This window comes from Alligator sinensis, unplaced genomic scaffold (assembly GCF_000455745.1).
Source record: "Alligator sinensis unplaced genomic scaffold, ASM45574v1 scaffold830_1, whole genome shotgun sequence".
In the NCBI taxonomy this organism is placed as follows: domain Eukaryota; kingdom Metazoa; phylum Chordata; order Crocodylia; family Alligatoridae; genus Alligator; species Alligator sinensis.
In genome coordinates this window covers 1,189,710-1,213,408 of record NW_005842309.1, presented here as the reverse complement: position 1 = coordinate 1,213,408, position 23,699 = coordinate 1,189,710, and the positions used below count along the sequence as shown (strand labels likewise).

General features: G+C 41.7%; 1 protein-coding gene across 1 annotated transcript; it reads right to left on the bottom strand.

Annotated features, from left to right (window-relative positions):
• Nucleotides 1–19,974: 19,974 nt before the first annotated feature.
• On the bottom strand, nucleotides 19,975–23,190 carry LOC102369147 (protein shisa-1-like). The gene is made up of 2 exons (XM_006028391.2): nucleotides 22,719–23,190; nucleotides 19,975–20,722 (listed from the first exon to the last, which is right to left on the bottom strand). Exons 1-2 carry the CDS (start codon nucleotides 22,984–22,986, stop codon nucleotides 20,244–20,246), a joined length of 747 nt encoding a protein of 248 aa, XP_006028453.1. The 5' UTR covers nucleotides 22,987–23,190; the 3' UTR covers nucleotides 19,975–20,243.
• Nucleotides 23,191–23,699: the final 509 nt, after the last annotated feature.

Here is a 23,699-nt window from a genome sequence, read left to right as displayed (position 1 = left end):
TGATTCGGACCTTTTAATTGGTCCTCTGATTCAATTCGGATTCAGAGATTCGGCCACCGAATCGGGCAGAATCTCCTCCAGATTGAATCAGCACCCAAAGCTTCGCGCAGCCCTACAAGTATGTAACCTAGGAAACTGGGTTTGTCGTCCTTCCTTTTGCTCTTCTTTAATCTCTCTTCCACCTGGACCAGAGGATGTGGAACACTGCCCGGGCACTGAGAGCAGCCTTAAAACATCATGTATATGGGTCCTCTCTTCTTTCCTGCAAAATAGAGAGGTCAGAGTGTTATTAACTCAGCAAAATGCTTGTTGCTTATCATTTGAATGGCAATGAGTGGGTGGGATGTACTCATGAGTATCTTTTATGCCTTAGCTGTGGTGTATGCAAACCCTACAGATATTAAATCCAGTCCTTGGAGAAGTGTGCTGCAACCCCTTTTTAATCATCTCACTGGATAAGCCTTCCTCCTCCTTGGCACTGCTGCAGAATAAAAAATGGCACGTTTAATTAGTGTAATTTATCAGAAACCAGATAGCAAAGCAATAACAGGAAGGGGACCTATTGGCCTGTTCTCTGTGTTCACTGTAACTTCAGTTAACCAAAAGAAAGATGATCAGGATAGAGGTTAAATCAGGGGTTGGCAGCCCCCAGCATATGTGCCAGAGAGTGCACATAAAGACATTTAGCTTGGCACATCAGCCCTCGGGGTAGATGGCAGGAGAGCTCCAAGAGGCCTGATCTTTCTTGTAGCAGTGCAGCCCAGCCTCTTCCCCACCGTCTGCTCTGAAGCACTCGTGTACCTGCCGTCAGCAACAAGCCAGGCTGGGGCTGCGTGGACCCCAGTGCAGCCGCTTGCAGCCTCCCTGCTGTGAGCAGCCCAGGTTCCATGGCAGGTGGCAGGAACCTACCCAGAGCCCAGGCCAGCTGTGTCGGTCAGCCAGAAGACTGCAAGCAGCTGCACCAAGGTGCTGGTTGCAGGTGCACATGTACATCAAAGTGGACAGCAGCAAAGGGGCCAGGATTGCACTGCCACAAAAAGAATTGGGCCCCTTGTGGCTCCCCCACTATTTGCCCTAACATGCCAACATTTTACAAATAGATGTTGGGATTTTTGGCATTCTGCTCAAAAATGTTGCTGGTCCCTGTGTTAAATGTGTGTTCACTGACATCAGTGTGAAAAGGGATATAACCCCCTGCAGCATGTTTCTGTTTACAAAGGTGATCTATCATACACATAGGAAAAGCTCATGTTCCCTTCAGTACTCCTTTCTGATATGTGAGGGTTCTTTTGAAATTCCACTTCTTGTATTTGGTATTTTCTTTTAATTTCTGTTTTTTTTCTGGGAGTTAGAAGTGACTTTTCTTTTTTGGATCATGTGGCACCCTCAAGTATGCTACACTGCTTTAGACAGATTGTCTCCTCAACTGTAACTAGCATAGCCATTTCCATGTGGGGCAGCAGGCAGGATAATTAGCTGAGTGACAGGGCCAAGTAATTTGTTCCCCTGCCAAGGGATGCAGCTATACTACTAGTTTTAGAAGGCAGTAGCCCTAGAGAAGTGCAGTTGAAGTCAGTTTACCATGTAGACGTGACTTCAGCTTCTGTCTTCACTACAGTTACCCAGGTTCATGCTTGTGTTTTAGCTCAAACCAAACTCATTCATGCACCAAAACCTGTCAGTACTGCTTTCTACTTATTTTTCTCCCAGGGTTGCTGGCCTACTTTGAGGTGTGGGTTGGGTTCTGCTTTTGCTTGGACTGGTAACCTGCCTGGTTTTCAGGTGAAAACACTTATGGGCTGATACTCCTCCAGTGCCTTCCCACAGCAACCTTTGCCTGCCCTGTAAGGCAGACAAGTTTTCCTGCAGTTCACTGGTAAAGAATCATAGGGTAACTCCGATGACTAGGGTATGGAGAATGGGATATGACCCTTAAGCTCATTACGACAAAGCAATGCTGTGCTAAAGCAATGCTTTCTTTTTGAATAATGCACTGGAACTAGATTAGCACTGCAGGATGTATTTGAGAAAATATCCCCCACCAGCTTCTTTTTACTGCTGAGTAACTTAGAGGTCAAGCATTCAAGACACCAAATGTCAGGTTTCTGCTTGTTACTATGCCTGGGTTTTTTAGGAAGGATCTTGCTTTTTTGTTCAGTTTTTAATTCTGATGACATGAGCTTCATTTCTAAGTAAAATTCCTATCCATAACCAACAAAAACTCTCTGGAGATTTCAGTCCCTTGACTAGCTAATAATTTGATTGCAGATAGTAAAAGAATTTGCTAAGATGGCTGGATGTTATGTTGAGATGCAACAGTTATTATTAATGACTCATGCTCCTGTGGATCAGGGATGGGAATTTCAGTTTAATCATTGTAGGTTGGAGTTATGAGGTTCAGCTAGAAAAAAAAGTATTTGCAATTATGTGAGTAGATCCTCTCAGGAGCTGTAATGTATTTAGATCTAAAACTTACCTCACCCCAGCATATTACTGGCTGTACATGCCCTGACAAGACAACCACTAAGAGCAGTTCTTAATCAGTTTCTTCAGACTCTTCACTTCACAAAATCATGCACTGTGATAGTGGAGTGTGCCCCACATAAGAATTGGATTTAAGTTCCGATATACCCCAAAATTCAGACCCTGCTTAAACATTTCTGTTCTCCTTGGGTCTGCAGAACTGAAGCCAGTTTGAACCATTAAGGCACAGACCCATGATGGGAATGATGTATCCTTGCAGGATCAGGAAGAGTATTTCTTGTGCTTCCAGCAGGTTTCAAACAATGTGAAAAAAGCCTGGCTTGTGTTGTTTTAATACTTCCACATCCTACTGTGGGCAAAACCAGAATATGCAAAGCTGCTACAATTTATAAACAGATGATTTTGTCTTTCTAGAATCTTTTCAAAGGAGGAACTGAAAGTGCTTTGCAAATATCAGTGAGTTAAGCACCTTTACTTCCAGTCCCCACAAGTGAAATGGACACTATTATACTAATTTTGCTGGCTGGGAGGAGGAGACATAGAAATGACTTGTCCAGGGTCATATGGAAAGTCAGTGGTAGAGATAGAAGGGGAATCTGGATTGCTTCACTCCTAGTCTTTTGCTTAATTTACTAAATCATTCTCCTTTTGCTTTCTCCAAATTAAAAAAAAAAGTACTTAGGAATGAGGAGAGGTAACATTACTCAAATTAGATAGCTAAAAAGACTGGTTTTGTGGAAAGCATTATATGATGTGGACTAGTTCACTAGTTTAACAAAATCTTGCAGCAAAAGGTAGAGTTACACATACATTAGACATGTGTGCAGGAGAGAAGGGAGGCTAAATCTGCCAAGCTACCAGTGGGCATCCCACAGATACTCTATGTATCCTTTGGGATATTCTCTACATATGGTTGCATCTTTTCTTCCTCTCCAGAGTCACCCCTGCTCTGTAGTTCACACTTCTTTGGTAACAGAACTTGCGTATTTTTCTTTCATGGAAATACCCAGTTTCCACCTGTTTTCAGCTGTGTTCACACATGTCTGCTTAAGAGAGAGATTTGTCTTTTCTTCTCTTTTTCTGCCAGCTGTGTCAGAAGAATGTGCTGACCACTGGAATTAAGATCTAAGCAGCATACCCAGCTCTGCCACTGACTTACTCTGTTACTTTAGGCAAGTTACTTTACCTGCTTGTAGTCCAGTCTTTCTATATGCATCTTAAACAGAATGCCTCTTTCAGGAACCTTCATTATATTTTCTAAGGGGCCTCAAGAATGACCGACCCTTTGACCTAGAATATGCTCCCCCAGAGGTCAAGATAACCACATATCTTGAAACAACTTTGTGGCAAAATGTGAATTACTTGCCCACAAGAAGAGCACTGAGAAGAAGAGTCAGACTGGCCCCTGCTGACATGGGAAAAAAGAGATAAATAGCCCTATCTGTAACTATGCCCTTCACAGGTTTGGGAGCTACTGGGATGCTATACTAATGAGCACAGCATACTCTTCAGAAACCTCAATAATTTTATGACTATTTTAAATGAATCTCTGCATGTTCTACTGATTTGTGTTCCTGCATGTACATGCCTCCACATAAATGGTAAAAACCTTCCATTTTCAGCACTAGAGAGTAAGCAATCTTCAGTAAGCAAAGCACTGGGGAACAGAGAGGCACCACTTATAATAGATTAAATTCCAGCCACAAAGAAACATCATTTGGATTTTTCTTGCAGGAGACATTGTGCTCTGTTCCCTCAAACCCCAGAGTATGCATAAAGCTTATATTATTGAGGCAAATAGCTTAAGAAGCTTCAAATAAGGATTAGACAATTATATGAATAAGAATAATGTCTGCAGTCACACCAGGTAGGATAAAAGACAAAGATCATCAAGCTTCCTATTTTAGCATATGAATTCATCATTAGTATAGAGGTAGGGAGGACCCCCATAGCCACCTGCAGTAGTTGTATCCAGGCATCAGGATTTTGAACTATAACTGGTGGCTTTAGAGGCCTCCAGGTGTGGGTACCCCAACCAAAGGCATCCTAAAGCAGGGGTGGGCAAAATGTGGCCTGAGGGCCAGACACGGCCCGCCAGGCCATTCTATGCCCGCAGGGCCCCTAAAACATTTAGAAAATGAATATTAATCTGCCCTGGGCTGCTTGTCATGCAGCCCTTTATGGCTTGCCAAAACTCAGTATGCAGCCCTCTGCCCAAAATAATTGCCTGCCCCTGTCCTAAAGGGTCCTGTTTTTCAGGAAGTAGTGCTCAGCTCTTTCAAAAACTTGAGTTCCTTAAATATGTTTAAAAGCTGAGCACCCACAAATTGCTGATCAACTTTAATACGTTCTATGAAACAAGATGTATTGCTCATCACCAGAGGCAAGGTATGGGCCAAGGTGACCTTAGTCATTGTGGAGAGCTCTGCCTGTTGTTATCTATTTATATTACTGTAGCATCTAAAAGCCTGAGCTATGGACCAGGAGAATGTAGTCCTGGACCCTGTCTACACATGGTGTTACAGAACCTGGAATAAACAACATACTTGGACCACACAGTTTATAATTGAATACAACGATGAAATGTGCTTGGTGTTACACAGCACTGTTTTCCTCTTAAACCACTGATTTACATCAGAACAAATCTGCAACTGCCTGGTCATTCTGTAGTTGTTACTAAACTGTATATTGAGGCTCATTTAGACCTTTATGGTGCTGAAATTCAGTGTTTCCTGCTCTAAAAAGGCTGATCTAAGCTAAAGAATCATCTCTGTTAGCTATTATCAGAAAAAGGATGTATGATGCATAGTTGAACAGTTCTGATGTAGTTCATCAGAGGAAAAAGGGATACGCATATATTCTCTAGCAAATGCAATATTATTCCCTCTTGTGTTTGTGAAACAATAGTTACAATGAGGACAACTGACTTTAGAGATATCTTTATCTAAATTATCAGCAAAGAATTTCTCTCTCCTTTCCCTTTCTCTCATTTCATAGCCCATTTGACCAAAATTCCCATGCTACAATCTTCTAATAATAAAGAAAGATTTCCTCCTAGGCAAGGAAAAATAAATGAAAAGATGATTTGCTTGGACAGATCATCTGGAGAAGGGAAATCAGTTGTGCTTGTTTATTCAGCAAAAGAAGCAGGGGAAACAATGAGGAAAAATGACTCATGTCTCAGGAGATGCATCACACCTTATTTGACAAAATGCTTTTCATACATATCGTGCTGCTACTTATGTTCTTTGTAGCTGAGGCACTGAAATAAATGTGTTCCCTTTGTAATAATCAGTTTTGTTATTATTGCCTGATGGGACTTCTGTGTGTATATTGGTGGGGTATCTTTGCTACTGAATTCTTCTGTGGTTCACACTGAGTAATTGCATATGCTTTATCTCTAAAAAATAGATACAAATTGTCCAACTGATGAGTGACCCTTTCCAGCTACAGGACCCACCTAGCCACAGTTACAGAGATACCTCTGACAAATGCTGCTAGAACTCATGGCTTCTTTCAACATGTTTCTGACTTATCCCCCACAATGATAAATCTTGCGGCTATTTTGCATACAGGTGCATTGTCATTAGCTAGTTCCCAAGCACCACCTTAGAGGGAGAGAATATACAATGCTATTGATGGAAACTTTTCCAGCTGCACCTACAGGTGAATAGCCAATGACCCTGCACCTAGAGGAGATGTCCTTAAATTCTGCAGGGAATTTTGTGTAAAATGCAATGATCAGTCTGAGAGGGAATCTGAAGAAATTAGATCTACATTCTTCAGTGATAGCAATGGTAAATATACACATATAAAAGACCAAATTATGAAGCAGCCAGTAATTGCTCTTACAGCTATATCCACCCCCATCATCTTGCAAATGAGAGGGAAGGTCTATGTAATCTATCTACCTGTCTCAGGTTTCACTTCAGTACCCCATGCCAGGATGAATAGCTTTTACTCACCACCATAACTCAGCCACCTTCCAGGTAGATAGTGACAGGTTTTTAAAACACTAAGAAGCAAATGCCACACAACCATTTGGGGCAGTAAGTAAAGTTAAGAATGCTGCATAGAGAAAAGCTGATGATGGAGACAAAATGTAAATTCCTCTCATTGGCATTGAACTGGGGTACTGGTGATAGGACCTCTGACGTGTGAAAAGTCCAGCAGATTCTTTCAGGGGTATCTTCTTTCACAAGCTTGGTTTTAGTTACATTAAATCCAAAACATAATCAGCCATGATAGGGGGAGAGTTAAGCCTGTGAATAGCTGGCTGCTGCCTGGATCCTCAGCCCAGACCTTCAAATGCAGCACTTGTCAAAAAGGGAAGCATTCTCCAGCACATAGTTTTAAAATATATTTGTGCATTTTAAGTTTATACATAGATCCTGTAAATGATATGGGGCAGATGTAAGAGAGATGGGGGTCTGGGAGGGATGTCTACTCTATGCAACACTGCTCCCTCTAAATCTGAAGGACTTAAATAGGTAGATGTATGCTGACTCTGTCCAGGTCAACTTATTTGATGTTCTCTGTATTGTACTCCTTGTTTCAGCAGGTACTGGAAGCATTACTTCCAGCATGATTCTATAGCCCTCCACTGCTTTCATGGGGATCAAACTCCCAGAGAAGAGAGAGAAAGAAATTCAGTACTATTATATTATATATTATATTTCTCAGTAGGGCCATACCTGCATCTCCTGCTAGTGGAGATGAGGGTTATATTGGCAAAAGAGTTATCTTGTCAGCGTAGTCAAACCACCTACCCAGATGACAGAAGTTGTACTGGCAAAAAGATTCCCTTTGGTGGGATAAATTGGGTCTACAGAGGAGGTGAAGCATTGTTAGCAAGCATAGCTAATAGCTGAGGATTGCAATTTCTTTCATAGTCTTAAGACACACTTAAGCTGGAAAAACTATCATGACTTGGCCTCAGTGGGCCCGAATCTCTATCGCTGTGCTAGTTATGTCATCATTTCACCCACGCAAAAAGTGAGAGAGATGCATCTGCACTAGAATCCTACCCTACTTTGCACTTGTGACACAACGTACAAAACTTTCATGAAGGCAGACCCTGTGATGCTCAAGCAGCTTGTATTGGTTTTTTCCTCTGTTATTTTCAAGAGAAAACATCCCTCACTATCAGCCATAACAGCGTACATTATGACCCAGTGTTTTACATGGCACTGGGATTTTTAAGGCGCCAGAATGATGATATGTTATGGTGATGAGCACCAAAATAAATCCTAGATAAATATCTAGATACTGAATGAACTGATCTTGTGAACATTCCCTCTTTTAGAACCATTTTAGCAGAAGGCATTTAAATCATCCATGAGCAGGCAAAGAACTAAGTCTCTGATGAGAAATGAGTCTTTGATCTTCCCGGTCAGCAGACAGCAAAAAGTCTCCTGTTAACTTAAGCCCACCTAATGGAATGCCTGTGAAGACACCTAAGGGATATCAAGTGGGGAAATGAATTGTGTCCCTTGCTGCGCTGGCTCAGGTGTGTTTATTCAGAAATATGAAGGAATTCCTTTTCCCCTGGGTGTATGGGTTCAACAACAACCCTGTCTTCTGTCCATAGCATTGCTGTAACAGGGGACTTTCAATGTGTTTTCTTATTTATCTGAAAGGTTCTGAAAGTTCCCAAATAAAATATTCTGATCAGTGTGTGTGAGGGAGCGTGCATCCACAAACTGCTGCTCTCCAGTGGATGGACTCAGTACTGCTGGTTGGTAGACTATTATTAAACTATATATTGAGGCTTACTCAGACCTTCCTTAGACCTATCCTCTAATACAGGGGTGTCAAACTTACCTTATGCCCCAGGCCAGATCCAGGCTGTGGAGCTTCTTGTGCCAGATCCAGCATGGGGTACAAGAAAGCTGTGGCACTGGCTGTGCAGAGCGTGGCATCATCATCAACAAAACATGCAGTGGGGGTGGCAGTGAAGCATGATACAGTGGTGGCAGCAGAGCATGAAGTAACGTGTCCTGTCCCTGCTGCCTGGCCTGTGCTGGAGCTGAAGCTATGTCACCATGTGCCATCTGCTGCAACAGCAGCTTCAGTTCTCCCAAAGGCCATGGTGCAAGGAATGATGTCAGGATGAGCAAGGGGTTGGGCTAGATGACCTCTTGAGGTCCCTTCCGACTCTAATTTTCTATGATTCTATGACTTGTCTGTACTTCAAAGTGAGCATGTCTACACAAGATGCTACTGTGCAGTGGTTATTGCGCATTTATTTATTACTTCTATAAGCAAGTACTAAAATATGCAGTAACTGGAGTTACTGTGCCATAGTGCTGGTGAACACCTTTTCAGTGATGGTATTGTGTAGTAGCCCAATACCACTGCTCAATAGCGCCTTGGTACAGTTTTTGCCACATAACACAACTGCACAGTAGTATCAGACTACTGCTCAGTCAGCGTCTCATGTAGATGTGTCCACTGGGTAGAGATTTAGATAGGGGTAATTTCAAGTGCAGGAGCTGCTCCTGAATCATTCCAAGTATGGAATCACTTGTTCTTCTGAGTGAATGTTAACGATCCCACAGTACTCCACAGTAAAGGGCCATGGAACTGACTGTCCACACCCACTGAACTTCAGAAACTACCAGGAACTCAGTGGAGGCACCTACAGGTCATACTGTTGATGTACAAAACCCTTAATTTTCTAGGCCCAGGTCCTTGCAGGAATCTCACATTACATCCTGTTCACATTGTACTTCTGTTCCTTCAGATTCACAGAAGAGTCAGGACCATTCTTCCCCATTGAAGATGTCCATCTGAAGCCCTTTGTTTCTTATGAACTACTGCACTTCCTGTCTAGGTCAGTCTCTCCAAGACTATTGAATTCCACTTACCTTTTTGCACAGATAAGCAGTGGGCTTTCCTGCACTGGGTGGTATAGACCGTTCTGTAGCTACAGAGAAAATATCTTAAGAGACTCTCAAAAATCAGGTGCTTAAGGAGGGGGGATGTTCTAATGAAGGTAGAGGAGAATTGTATTAAATACTGTAGGAGATTCTTGCATGTATTCTCTAGTGTAGTCTCTTAAGATCAGTGGCTGCCTAATAATAAGGACAGCCTCATGTACTTTGTTCTATTTTTTCGCAACAGGCGGCATTAGACTGATGTCTTTCAGAAATCTGTGCATCCCTACTTACTGAACATAGAAAGAAAATAAACTCCCATAAGTACACATTTCTTAGTCAGTGCTGTGAACCTCTGGTATGATTTATTCAATGAATCCCCTGCGGAAATGCTCTGCTATTGGAAAAGCTTGGTGTGGAGGGGTTGGGTTGGCTGGTTGTTTTTCTTTAATTCCAACCTTGAGCATTGCTAAGAGTGTAAAATAAACTGGTTTAGATCTGTAAAAATTCTCCTGGCAAACAGCTTTATTCCTACTAAGAGCAACGGTATAGTTTCCAGAGCATCATGCAAAGCATTGTTCTAGTACAATACTTTCTTTAGTTAAGTGACAGAAGTGATAGTATGATCTGAAGAGGGATGAACGTCAGGAACTGTTGGTTTCTAACCAGTGCTCTGGAAGTGCCTCTCCTCCTGGCAAGGTACTGGAGCCATAACTGGCTTCTGATTGGGGCGCTTTGGATTATCCAGTTTGAGGCAGATAGATCTTAACTTTCAGAGGGATTGTATAGCCTTTTGTCCGCTTCACTTTCGCTGGAGTTGTGGGTTTTCAATGCCTCTCAAAATCAGATCTGCAGAGTCTTGATTCACCCCAGAACAGAAAACCCTAAACATCAGTGGCAACCCTGGAAAAGGTGGACCTTAATCTCTGATTTACTGTTGAATGGGGTACAAATCCTTAATGTGGTCACCATTAATAGGTCAATATTTAGCACCAGGAAGAACAGAAGCTACATGACATTCCATGTTTCCCCTGTACATGGTATTAAATAATACTCTGATCTGTTTGCATGCATCGACTTTTAATGGTGACCACTGTGCTATAAGAAATAATTAATTACTTAAAGTTTACTTAAAACTTTGAAGATGTAGGGCCACATACTTGGCTGATATAGTAGTGTTTTAAATTTGGCCACAAATGCCTAGTTAAGAATTTCTTTGGAATAGGAAACTCCCTGCACGGCATTACCGTGCTGAATTCCTAGGCCTATGCCTCTGTCCAAGCTGTACATGCAGAGGCAGGTATGGTAGAGTTACGCCATCCACCCCACCTTTGGGCAGGGGTCTTTAAGGTCCTTACATTAGGGGTACAAATTACGTCTGCCCAGTAGCAGTTCTAAAAGGTGTTAGTTGGGGTCCAAGGATGTAACTCCCAGTCAGGGAGCTATGAACAACAGCCTAGTACAAGAGAGAATCTGGCCATGAATATGCTTAGAACATTCAGCTCCTTTTGCAGCACTTTGGTACTGCAAAATATTGGTACAGACAAAACATCCCACTGGCTTCTCTGCAGGGAAAATCGTTGTAATTTACTGTCTTTATTTCGGCATTCTGATGCATAATCTTCCATGTACTGCTTCTTGCTCTCTCATCTCCCTCCCTTTCTTTTCATTATTGAAATTGCATGGTACACATGCAAGTTATATCTTCAGGTGAAAGATTAATTTGGCAGTTAGGGAATGTGAGCAAAATACATAGGGAAATTTAAAAAACCTTGTTTAATAGAGTTAATTGAAAAGTGTCCCTGAAACCTCAGGGGAAATGTCTATACTTTTATCTTTTTTTTTTTCCTTTTTTTTATTTTAACCAAAAAGATAAAAACATTCTAGCAGGTCCATTTGAGGTCTGTAAGGCAAAAAGATTCAGCTGGAAATAATATGAATTGGTTTCTAAATCAGCCTTTCCTTTATCTTAACTTGCCTCTGAGGTATCAGTGTGATAGGATCACAGCAGTGGGAGCTTGGAAGATTTGGGGCTAATTTTCTCAGTGATTAGGCCAGAAGCATACACAAAGAATCTCAGGCTTTTCCAATAGAAACTTATCATGCATGGTCTTCACCTAATAGCCGGTTTGGAATCCTGATTTAAAAGTTCTGTCTATAATCATGTGATGAGGAGACCTGGTGGGGAAAGGAAGAGGAATGTGATCTCTCTTATAAAAGGAAGTTGGTGACAGGTTTCAGCATCCCAGAGCACAGGGCTGATTTTTAAATGGCATTCTGTTTCGGAGAGAGAGGATCTATTCTAGTTTTTTTTATATGCAAATAGGAACCAGGTACTGTCATCCTGAATGGCTCACATTGTAAGTACAGAATAATCCAAGGTGTGACAGCTACTTCCTGAATACCCAACAGGTCAATCTGTAAAGTTATCACATTTCTCCAGGAGGTGTTTGAATCAGGCACTCTCTATCTGAACAGATGTTCCAGAAAAATGAAAAAGAATCTACAGCAAAAAGATAGAGAATGGTAAAGGACCCTTCTGTTTCCTTTTCTCCCTCACCTGTCCACCTCATCTGCTATACAGACAGGCTGATATAGCTACATCAGCTGAATGAAGTAGTTACCTCAGTCGAAGTGGGGAGAGGTTGGTGGTCTAGTTTACACTGCATTATTCTGACAGCAAAACCAGAAGTGCATCAACTCTCAAATCTCCCCCAGGGCGCAGCACTTCTCTTCCTGCTAGCCATTACACCCCTTCCATGAATGAAATAAAGCTTCTGCTGTCATGTGTAGACACTTCTGTGCCTTTTGTCTGCTTTAGTGACCTCCTCAGCAAGTGGCGTCTTCCGAGGGATTGCTTTGTGCTCTCCTGGCACAATTCCTGAAGTGGAGCCACATGGAGCTACCAGAAGCCCATGGATGTGCCCATGGTCTAGCAACAGCTGCTACCTACCTGCTTCCTACTATAAGAACTCAGTTCAGCAGAAGTAGGGAAGTGGAGACAAGGCCTAAATAACAGCTGTGCTTGTCAAAGCCCCTAGTATAGACTCAGTCAGCTGCCCATAAAAGCTAGTTGAGTTTTACTCATGGGGATTGTTTTGATCTCCTGGTTCAAATCTCGGTTTTGTCAATATAAGTGTTTCCCTAATAGGACTCCTTTGTTGATATAGCATTCAAATATGCCTGGATCCCTAATAAGTTGCATCTTCACAAGAATCTCAAGCTCCTTTGGGCAGGGATATCTTTCTGTGCCATGTTTGTACAGCCCTTAGCACAACTGGGTCCTGGACCGTGATCAAGACTTTTAAGCAATACCACAATATGAATCAATATGTGCATAAAGATAGACAACAGCATTTCTGGGCTTTTGCATTTAAAATGGCAAATTAATTCATTTTTCCCCCAAATACTACTAATAGTTTGATGGCCTTTGATAAAGTAAACAGCAGGCTTAGCAAAATACAGCCTCATTATGTCTGTGTGTAGAGCAGGGTCCTGCTGAGACTTTTCATTCATTCATCAAGGATAGAAACAGGCCTAGGAATCTGAAGTCAGTACAGCACAAAATAATCAGCTCTCAAAACAGTGATGAGATAACCCACCTCAGTGGAGCCAATGGTTTTGATCCATATCAGACTATCACAACAGACCCGTATCAGTTCACAGATATCATTCTACTGGTGTCAGTCTCCGTACTGTTTATTTTAGTGGAAGCTCAGTGCCAGCAGCTCAGAGAGCAACCTCTGTCCAGCTCCCTCCATAGGACAAATAAACCATGTCAGTTGTACCCGTTCCATGATGCACACATCCCTCATGGTTACAGCCTGTACATCCCTATTGCTCTTGGCTGTCACCTTGTATTTGCAGCAGTGGATTATGGAGAATATTGACCAGTTATCCCATGGCACTTTGAGGTAAGGCAGCTGGGTATGTTTTTGTTTTGGTGCCAACCCCTTCAGATATACTTCTGAACGTAAAGCACTGCCTTCCCAAAAACAGTCATGGCCAGGTGACACTCCTCAGGTGGAGGATAGTATGAAAACTGCTATTGCCTAATAACTGAATTATTGGCTTATGGACAGCACCGAAACATGCCACTCCCATTTGGGCCATATCTTCAAAAGAAACTTTTGCCTACTTAGTAAACGGAGCTGGGGGAGTGATATTTCATACCAGCAGAGACCCCAGTGTAGATACATTGATGCCACCAGAAAAGTGCTTTTGCCAGAATTGGAGAAACAGTTGGAGCTATGCTGGCCAAAGGACTCTATTGCAAGGCTAAGCCAGTCCACTGGCAAATGTCTCTAGCATAGATGAGGCCTTGATTAGGGGTCACTTATGGGACTGCTGTAACTAAATCAGGGGACCTATTTACAACAAAAGTTGTATTTGGGATCAAAGCAGCTTTGCCAGGGTATGGGTAAGTCCTATTTCACTACAACTTTTAATGATATTGTAATCAGCTTCACTTTATTTCAGAAAGGGCCTTAGGAATCATGTAGCTATAGACCATGTCTCAAAGAAACCACTCCATGGTTTCAGCTTAGTTAGATAGCTTTCACACACTGACAGCTTTTGACCTTTTTTCTAGAAAACCTGAGCTAAAAAAAAGTGAATCAGGGCAGCTTTCCTTGAAAAATAAGAGTGATAGCTCATTTCAGCACATATTTGAATTGACTTGATGAGGATGAATTGTTGTTTACTGGAGGTAAACATGAAAAGAAATATATGGCATCAGCCACATTCAGCTCTCCTGTTTTACTGTGATTCTGACACTGGAAGAACTGTAGTGAAGCTGAATAAAAGCAGATCTATCAGAAGAAGTCCCAAGCAACCTAATGCCAGGCAGATATCAACAGTTATTCTTCCCCAGTAGAATTAATCCTGTTATTTCTGCCAACGGTTGTTCGGGTTATGGAATCAGGTTTGCCTGAGTTCTGCCACTGAATTGCTGGGTGGCCTTGGGAAGGTCATTTAACTTCCTGAGGCCTGTTTCCTTAACTGTAAAATGAGGGTAATATATACCTGATCCACAAAAGGGTTGTGGGTTTGAAAACATCACAATATAGGTGCTAAAAGATATTATAAGCCTTATAGAATTGATTGGTTATAACCAGACATGGTTTCTGCCAGAATTGCCAGTTTCATGAGAAGATCTATAATAGGGATGTTGTGATGAGCTAGTTATATAGAAGTGTTGTCTACACACAAGCCTGCAGTGTTTTAGCTTTACTCTTATTTTATCTTAATTAGGAACAGGCCTAAGCTAAAGCAAAGTAAATGAATCATCAATAAATGAATCACAAATAAATGCCACCATGGGGATTTGCCCTGGTTTAATTTAAACCAGTTTGGTTCTGCATATAAACAAGGCCTCTAATTAAAATCAGGGTCTCCATTCAGGGATTATTTTTGACATCAGGACCTTAGGGCTAATGCTCTCTTTACTAGTTTAATTTTTACTTGCATCTGTTCTCCTTCCTGTGTCCAGAAGCAATCCAGGAAGGACCATTCAAAGCACCCATGTAATTAATGAGGATTAAGGTGGAAACAGTGTAACTTAATTCTTAACTAGGATCTGGCAGGGGAAAGGCTGGGGAAGATCCTTAGACAAACAGAACAAGGCACCTGGTACAATAGGTGTTAAATAGACTATTAGGCTTTGCTGAGTACTTCTTGTTTAGCTTGAATTGAGGATAATGGTTTAGGAAAAGGGGAATTAACATAAAAATATCTCAACTTTTGAAAGAGAGGCTAAGCCCAAAAGCAAAATTAGTAAAAGATGGAACTTGCATAAAAGAGACACTTAACTCTCTTGCCCTCTCTGTTTTGCCTCCCTCCATTTCCCTCTTCCTCTCTTGGGACACAATCCTTAATGAAACCATTAGATGTAAAAAGTTTATTCAACTAAAACTTTTGCCTGTGTGGCATTGCATTAACCCTATTTACCAACCAGTGTGCCACAGACTGATAATAGTCATGAAGCACTTCTAAGAAAGTAAAAATCATTGTTTTCTGTTTATTATCCATTTTTCTTCTTATTCCAATTAATCATCCTTCTTCTTCCTAAGGCTCACAGACTAAATGGCATTGGAAATCTATTCATCTTGAATATAGAGAAACTGCTCCTGTCAGGAAGCAGGACACCCAGAGTTTTAGCGTCTTCACTGACAGGAATGGTCTGTGTGCTCTTGGTTAAGTCACTTGGCCTCTCTGTGCCTACCTGTGAAATGGGCATGGTGATACTTGCCTGCTGTTTTGCCAGTCCTAATTTACAATTAATTAAGTAACATTCCCAAAGTGATTGATACATGTAGTACATATGCTATCCCTCAGCATGGATCAACATTGTTCTTGCTTTTTCATGGTCATATACCTTGTTGACTCTCATCTTCCCTGAACCAGCACTTCCTGCCATCATGAACGATAAAGTTATTTGTCTGAGGACTTGTCTTCATAGGAAAATTATCTCAGATAAACAAAGGTGTGTGTTAACAGTGCCTAGCTACTTTGCACTCACTCCCCATATAGATACTCGTAAGTGCAATAAGGTTAAAGTGACTTATTCTGCCTTGAAATGTTTTGTCCTCAACTTAAAACCTGTTCCTGTACCACTCCATGCATAGACTTTCCACTGAAGTCAGTGAGTGTTTGGTATGAAAAGTGTATAGGTGACTTTAACTGTAAACTCCTCTAGACGTCTTCCTCCAGCATTATGGTTTCAACCAGAGAGATTTTGCTTTGGTGGGGATGGTTGGTGAAACATGGATTTTCCATCTCTAACCTCTACACCCATTAGACATAAACTTCCTCTCTGGAAACAAAAATAATACGTGAACATCAGATCCTTCTAAAATGTCTTCCAACACAGTGCATGTCTAGGGAAAACTAGTTCTAGACAGTTGCCTCTGAACTGTCTCAAATCATGCCTAACCTTTCTTATTAAAATTGCATATTAAAAAGATACAAGCTGTTGCTGTGTTGTGTTGTGTTTACAGCCCGACTGCAGATACAGTCATGGTTTATATGACAGAAACCATTTTCTAGAGTGAGTTGTCAGCAACTGCAAGTGACGTTTAACTGTAAGAATAAGCAATCTTGCTGATCTGCCATTTATTGACAGGCATCACTGTTAAATCCATAAGATCCTCTCTGTTTTTAGTGACAGCAGCTTTTATTGTGCTCCAGGCAACATTTCTCTGAAAGTTTTGACTTCTTCCAGTCTCCAAGGAAAGCAAATTATTATAAAGTCCTCTCTGCATAGCAGAAAACATGGAGCATTTTAATTTCTATGAGAATTTCTGGGGGTTTTTAACACTCTTCTGTCTTTATTTTTTTTTCCCTTGTTCCCACAGTTCTCTCTCAAGTTTGGAGAGAGGTTATAGGGTGGCCATCATAGAGGACATTCCGGTTTTCTACTACTCTGTCTTCTGTTGATATGAAACCCAATGCCTTTATGGCCTCTACTTTTCTCCTGAAAAGAAAAATAGAGGACATAAAGGCATTGGGTTTTTGTATCAATATAAGACAGAGGACAACCAGACTGTCCTCTGTGATGGCCACCCTAGAAGAGAATGGTCTTGATATATGAAAGGCATGAAACTGCAGCAGCTGTCTTCACTTGAACTGGGATGGTGGGGGAAAAGAAACATGATTACCAAACTGGTTCAATCTTTTTAATAAGTTCTACAGCACTCTGTGCTCCCAGAGCTCCTCCCAGTGATAGCACAGCATTTCACAAATATTACTGCATTAAGTGTTGCCTCAGGAGGATGTGTTATCCTTACTTGGCACATAAGAAACTTTACTTGACCAAGATTATGGCAATAGCAGAGCTAGTAATCAAAGCTGGATCACCCATAAAACTCTTTGCTTGAAAATGGTTGATATTGAAAAAGGACTTCAAAACCAATCTTTCTTGTTTGTAAGCAGTATTAGTATTGACAATATTTCCCACCGCTGCCAACTCTTGCAACTGTTAGGATTCTCAAGTTGCTTGGCATTTTGTTTTTAAGCCCCACTTCCTGCAGTCAAGGGATTTCCCCATAATCTCAGTTTCCATTATAAGAGTAAAAAGGAAGTTTCTAGCCTTAGTGAAAGCAGCTTTGAGAGATGACCCAAAATGTACCCTCAAAGCTTAAAAAGCCAGAGAGCTAATACAAGACAAGCAAAAAAAGTTAAGTCTCATGATTTTTAATTTGGTTATGATTTTGGAGGGGTCAGGGGGAAATGACATGCTTGTCTCATGCTTATTTTAAAACACTTGAGGGCTGGCAGTAGTGATTCACAGAGAATAATCTACAGAAGAAAACTGGTTATAGTGTTTTTACCCTATTTAAAAATGAATACCATCAGGTACATACTAACGAGACAGAGATAATTGTAGCTTTTATGGTTATTATTAGTCCTCATGTCATCTATTTTTAGTGATAAAAGGAGCCTTCACATCTACTAAAACATGGCATTTTAAATAATAATACCTATAAAAATAAGTATTTCATTAAATCAGATGCATAGCTACATGTTACTGTTCTTATCACACCAACTCTGCACTGCAAAATAAAATGTGATAAAAATAGGTCTTAAATTGCATTCAGTGACCAAATGACTGAGTGACATGACAGACTAGGCCATTTTCCTCTGCCCAGTTTAGTCTTGGGTATATATAGGTGGTCTCCCATCTTCATCCTTAGGTAAAATACTGTGATGAATTATTCAAGTTAGCTGACATGTTGAAAAAGACCAACTTAAAGATTTGTTGCCTCCCTCCATACAACAAAGTAGAGCATGATATGGGCTCCAACACAAGCCCCGATATGCTGAACCCAATAGATCTTTCACTCATACCAGTATCCATTCATTCAGTTCAGTAAACTATCCTAATTTAAGATACTGCAAATGGGGGGAGAACTGGACATAATCATGTGGCAACGCAAGTACAGTAGTTTCCCTGCACAATCCAGAATACTCAATAGACATACCTAATAGCCCCTTTTTAATACAGGCAATGGAGTTAGAACAAGATATCTTCCTACTGTGAACTATAGGCAGGAATACTCTAACCTCTGTATTTTATATTTATAGGTAACTTAGCCCCATTTGGCTGCAAAAAAATCACCCAAACTGCTTGCATTATGTAATCACTGCCTGTGAGCTGAATATTTAGGTTTGTTTCTCTCTCTCACCCACCCTTTAGTCTTTGGCCCCCGCTTCTGCTGGCAATACCCAGGAAATTATTTTAACATGCCTTTAGTACAATTACTCAGGTTTCTTTAACCAAAGAGAGCATTAGGCTCTACAGTAGCATATTTTATCAACTTCTTCCTATCAGTATCCTGCTGTTAATCCCTGCTGTGAAGGATGGCTGCAGTGAGGCAGTGCACATCTGAAGATAATTCCTTGTTAAGAGTGTAAACATTACAGTATTTAAGTCAAAGTAGAAAGGATTTTCCAGGATGTTCTCAGAAGCTAATCAAAAAGGTAGTGTAACAGGAGGTTTTAGCTTCGTTTCAGTTCCTCCCTCTCCAAGTAGAAGTATCTTTTTTGGTAGATGTAGAACAACAGCCCTGTGTAGTAGGACCTGCAAATGTTTCACCAGCTTATTTCCCTTAAGCATCTAGACAAAAGTGCATTTTTACATGGGAAAAAAAAAAAGTGTTGGGCTAAAAGCTGCTCCTTAAGCAGCCAAGGTTCTTTGAATATATGCAATATATTTTATTAGACCAACTGTGTAGGTCTAATAAAAGACATCATATCTGCTCAAAGAACCTTGCCTGCCTACGTCCTTAGACCAACACAACTACAACCACAAACCAAAAACTCAGCTCCTTTAGCAGCAACACTTAACAGATGGGAGGCTCTTTAGAGTCACCATCAACTTGGAATTCAGTCAGTTTAAAAAGTTGAAGTCTTTTCAGATTCTCCACATGCCTTCCAATCCCTTTGCCAATTTGTGGCTTCACAATACTAGTTTTCCCTGTTTAAAAATTATTCCAATTCATCTTTGATAGGAAAGGTCTATGCAAACAATAAGGAAACTGACCATGTAAGATGCTAATAAAGGGGCACAACAATCAAAAGGCTACACAGAGGAAAGAAAAACAAAAAATATATAGTAAAATTAAAGGGGTGGGGAGCCACCTCCCCTTCCTCTAATCATTTTTTGTTATAAAATAGGCTTGTTTTGCAACGTCCTGTCTAAGAACCCCTGACACAAGTGCAATTCATCTTCAGTGGACAGTATCAGATTAAAATGACTTGTAGAAAATGCCTTCTCCAATTACTGAAGTTGTTAAAGATTAATGCAAAGTTACTCCCATTAAGGTGGCAGAATGGCCATGGCATTTGGTAGGCAACAGAGCCCTTTAAGCAGTTGGCTCAAACTCAGCCTAGATTAGTGACTGAACAAGCATTTCACCACCTGCTTGGTGTTTTCTGGCCTGTGTATGTGAAGGACCATAGAATCTTACTCCACTTTCCCCACTGACAGGTGTCGTATCCACAACTAAAGTCTCCACCAGGATTAGACCTGCTCTGCCAAGAAGTGAAGGAGCCAGAAAGATCATCTGAACCCTAAGCAAGATCCCTCAAGGGAGGGCAGAGTCACATTGGATGATGCTTGCACTGCCATTGCTTTAGTTGAAATTCTTGTCAAAACAAAGAATGGGTACAGAATTGGGTGCCTTTCAACAGCACTGCAAGTCACAGAGGTTAAAACACTAAGCAATTAAAAAGTCACATTACTTTTAATTTAGTTTAAAAAGCCAGGAATCATTTCATGCATGCTAATGCTTTAAAAAGGTGTGCTTTCAGTTACTTTGTCCTTGAAGCACCTGTGGGTGTGCAGCATGGAGCACTATTTTACAGTTGCAAGTAGTTTTCTTAGATGTAGACTCCTGAACACATCCTTCCATCATCATGCATTGCACTTAGGGAGTAAGAGTTAGAAATCTGGCCATGAACTGTCCTACTAAGGAAAGGAGCGGGTGTCATGACTGCAGCGTGATCAGTTGGTATTCCATAATTAATATATGGGGCCTGCAGGAGTCCACTGGTTGATGGAGGTGGCAAGAACTGGGAGCATCCTATGACAGGAAAAGGTGGAGCCATATTCATGCAGATATTGTTGGTCTGAGTATGACCACCCAAGGAAACTCTGGTGGCAGAACTAGAGCTAGAACTGGAGAGGCGAGAAGGAGGATCAGCTTCTAGCAGCCGACTCTGTATTGGTGCAGACCCATTTTGCTGCTCCTCATCTTGTGATTTCAAACACCTGCAGCAGCAAAGTCCAATAAGGAGTCCAATGACGATAAAAGCCACAAATACAGATCCAACAAGGAGGAAAGGCAAGTACATGGGCACTAGAAAATTGAGAAGAGGTTGATTAATTATTTTTATATATATAAAAAGCATCTCCCATTTAGAGGTATTTTCACCTCTCATGCCCCCCAAATGCCTGAATTTTGTTTTTATAACATTTCAATTCAACTTTACAGCATCCCACAAGGAGAGAGCCAGAGTATTTTGCATATATCACCAGAAGCTCTGAACCCTTTAATGCTCCAAAAAGATCAGCAAGACCCCAGATAGAGTAAAGCCATTGCTTGTGTTCTTGCTGGCAAGAGCTCAAAATACAGAGTCAGATACTCCACTAGCTTTCCATATTCAATCTATTGTTATACCAGTGTAAATAGGCATTCTAAGCTTAGGAGACTTGTATTTTCAGTTTAATTATTGATACAAGGCATAAAAAGGTGAAGAATGAAGCCTGTTCAGTTTAGGAAAAGAGACATTTGAGGGGGAACCTGAGAAGGATTTCCAAAATAAAGCGGTGAAGAGTGAATAGGGATTTATTAAAACAAGGTTCTTTGGGTAAATCTGATATCTTTTATTAAACAAACTCAAAGAATTGGAAAAATTCTTCTTAGCAAGCTTTCCCCCCCTCCCCCACGAGACAAGAACTATGGGTCACAAAATGAAACTAGTAGGTAGTAAGTTTAACAACAAGGAAGTTTTTTCACACACCATGTGTGAAAGCTGACAGTTTACTCAGATTCAAAGAGGGATTGGACAAATTCTTGGAGGAAAGGGGCATCAGTTGCTATTGAACACTGGAGCTAGGGATACTGCCTCTGAATCAGAACTTAACCTTAAATATTAGAGACTGCAAGTGAGAGAGAAACAGTGGAAAAGACCCTAGTCATGCCTTGATCAATCTCCCTTTCAGCATCCACTCTGTACCACTGTGTGACACGGGTACTGGGCACGATGGAACCTGTGGTTGGACCCAGTAAATGGCAGTTCTTATGTTCCAACTAATTTGCTGTGCATGATTCATGAATACTAGGTAAAGCTTCCCTATGCAATTTATGTGTCCAAGATTTTTCTTACAAACCAGAGTCATCATTAAAGACCAGAAGTCCACAAACCCCAACCGCATTAGCAGTCAAGAGGCTAGCTGCACACACACCACAGCACCTTGTCACACAAAATTAACACTGTTGCTCAGTTGCTTTTCAGTGCTATGTGGATGCCTTGCATGTACATAAAAAGCTCCAAAACCTAAGCAAAAAAGAGCACCAAGTGAAGCTCTAACACTTTGGTTTCCACCTGGCATCAGCTATCTGCATAGGGCTGCCAGCATAAGTAAATCCTTATGGAGAGACCTTAGTCCAAGGCAGCCTAGTTATTTCTGGCCATGAACTGTTCCATTAAGGAAAACAGCCCTAATGGATCAGTCCTGCTAATGGATTTCTCACTTTCCTCTCCAGCAGGCAGCACCACAAGGGTTGTCCACACTCAGAAGTGGTTTCTGCTTTGTAGGGAGCAAATCTAAAATACAGTTATTCTGGATCAACTAACCATGCCCTGGCAGGTTAACCTAATAGGGCTGAGGCAGTCTCATGCCAGAGAGGGTATGTCCACACAGCTAAATCAGAACTAATTCCATGAACAGACAGGCCTGCAATTTAGCCCAGTGTCTGGGCAGCTTTCTTCCCATAGCACTGTACACTCGACAAGGGAACAAGGTTTGTTTTAGATCAGTGGGACTGCAAAGATGCCTCCGTGCTCCCTAGCTTTAGATGATTTCCCTTCAATTACAGTTAAATCAAGTCTTCTGGGGCACAGGAGTGAGGAGAGGGAGTCTGTGACTATTAGAAACAGCCTAAGTTGACCAGCTTTGAAAGTGAGGAAAGGGAAAGAAGGTCATGAGATGCAGAGGAAGGCAAGCGCTGCTTAGGTAGCACCTGCAACTATAGAGGGAGGGCTTAGGGGTAGTGGATCAGACTCCTTATAAACAGCACAAGCCAGAAATCCACCCTGATCTGCTCATCCATCCCCATGCAGGTCCCTTACCTGATGGAGGCATAGGACTGCTCTGTTCGTGGTCATTAGGACACAAGCCTTGGTCCAACCGAGCCTCTCTAGATGAGCAGCAGTAGCGCAGGCCGCAGGTGCCACAGCACAGGGTAGCCTCTGGGATGTCATAGCGCTCTGGACACTGGAAACCCTTGTGCCAGAGCTGTGAGCTATCTACCCAGCCATGGCAATACTCCCCATCCTGGCCAGAGGCCCCCCAGAGGATGATCAGCAGTACCAGGACACACAGCAGCCCCCTCTCCATAGCACAGGATTCCTTCCTTAAGAAAGTCTCCTGTAGTCTTGATTATAGGCAACGTGCCCTCTAACCACTCAGGCTAGGCTGCCTCCAATTGTAGTATCCAAAAGAAAAGAGAAAACTCAAGTCATCCCCAGCTCTGCAAGTCTGCCTACCTCTTAAGTGATCTGTAACCAGAAACCTCCCCGGATCCCAGCTGATTTATCTCCTGTCCAATGACCTGCCTCCAATTCCCTCTCCCCCACCCCCAATAAACAAACAAGGATCCACTCAATTTGAAACCACCGAAAATCCCCCTCCCCCTTTCCCCATCCTTAATTCCAGCAGGAAAGAGCCACTGGTTCTTGCTGGGGATGGCACATCTCACACCCTGGATTAGGTATTGTCACTGACAAGGGCATAGTTAGCAGACACTTAAGTGTGTGGAATACAGAAAGCCCAGAACTAGCCCATTCCACAGATCCAGCCCCTCAGGGGGCTGCAGATGAGCTGAGGTGTCAGAGGTGAGAAGCTGGGGAGTGAGGGAAAAACAATAGGCTATGACAAGCAAGAAATTAAATTTCACAAGCAGAGAGAAAGCACATGGACCTTCAGTTTCCAGAGGGCTCTTTAGTGTAATTGGTACAAACTGCTAAGGGGCAGGCATACAACACCATGGAAGATCAGCCACTAGCTGCCTTGATTACTGTAGATAATCAACTATGTAAATACACAGAACA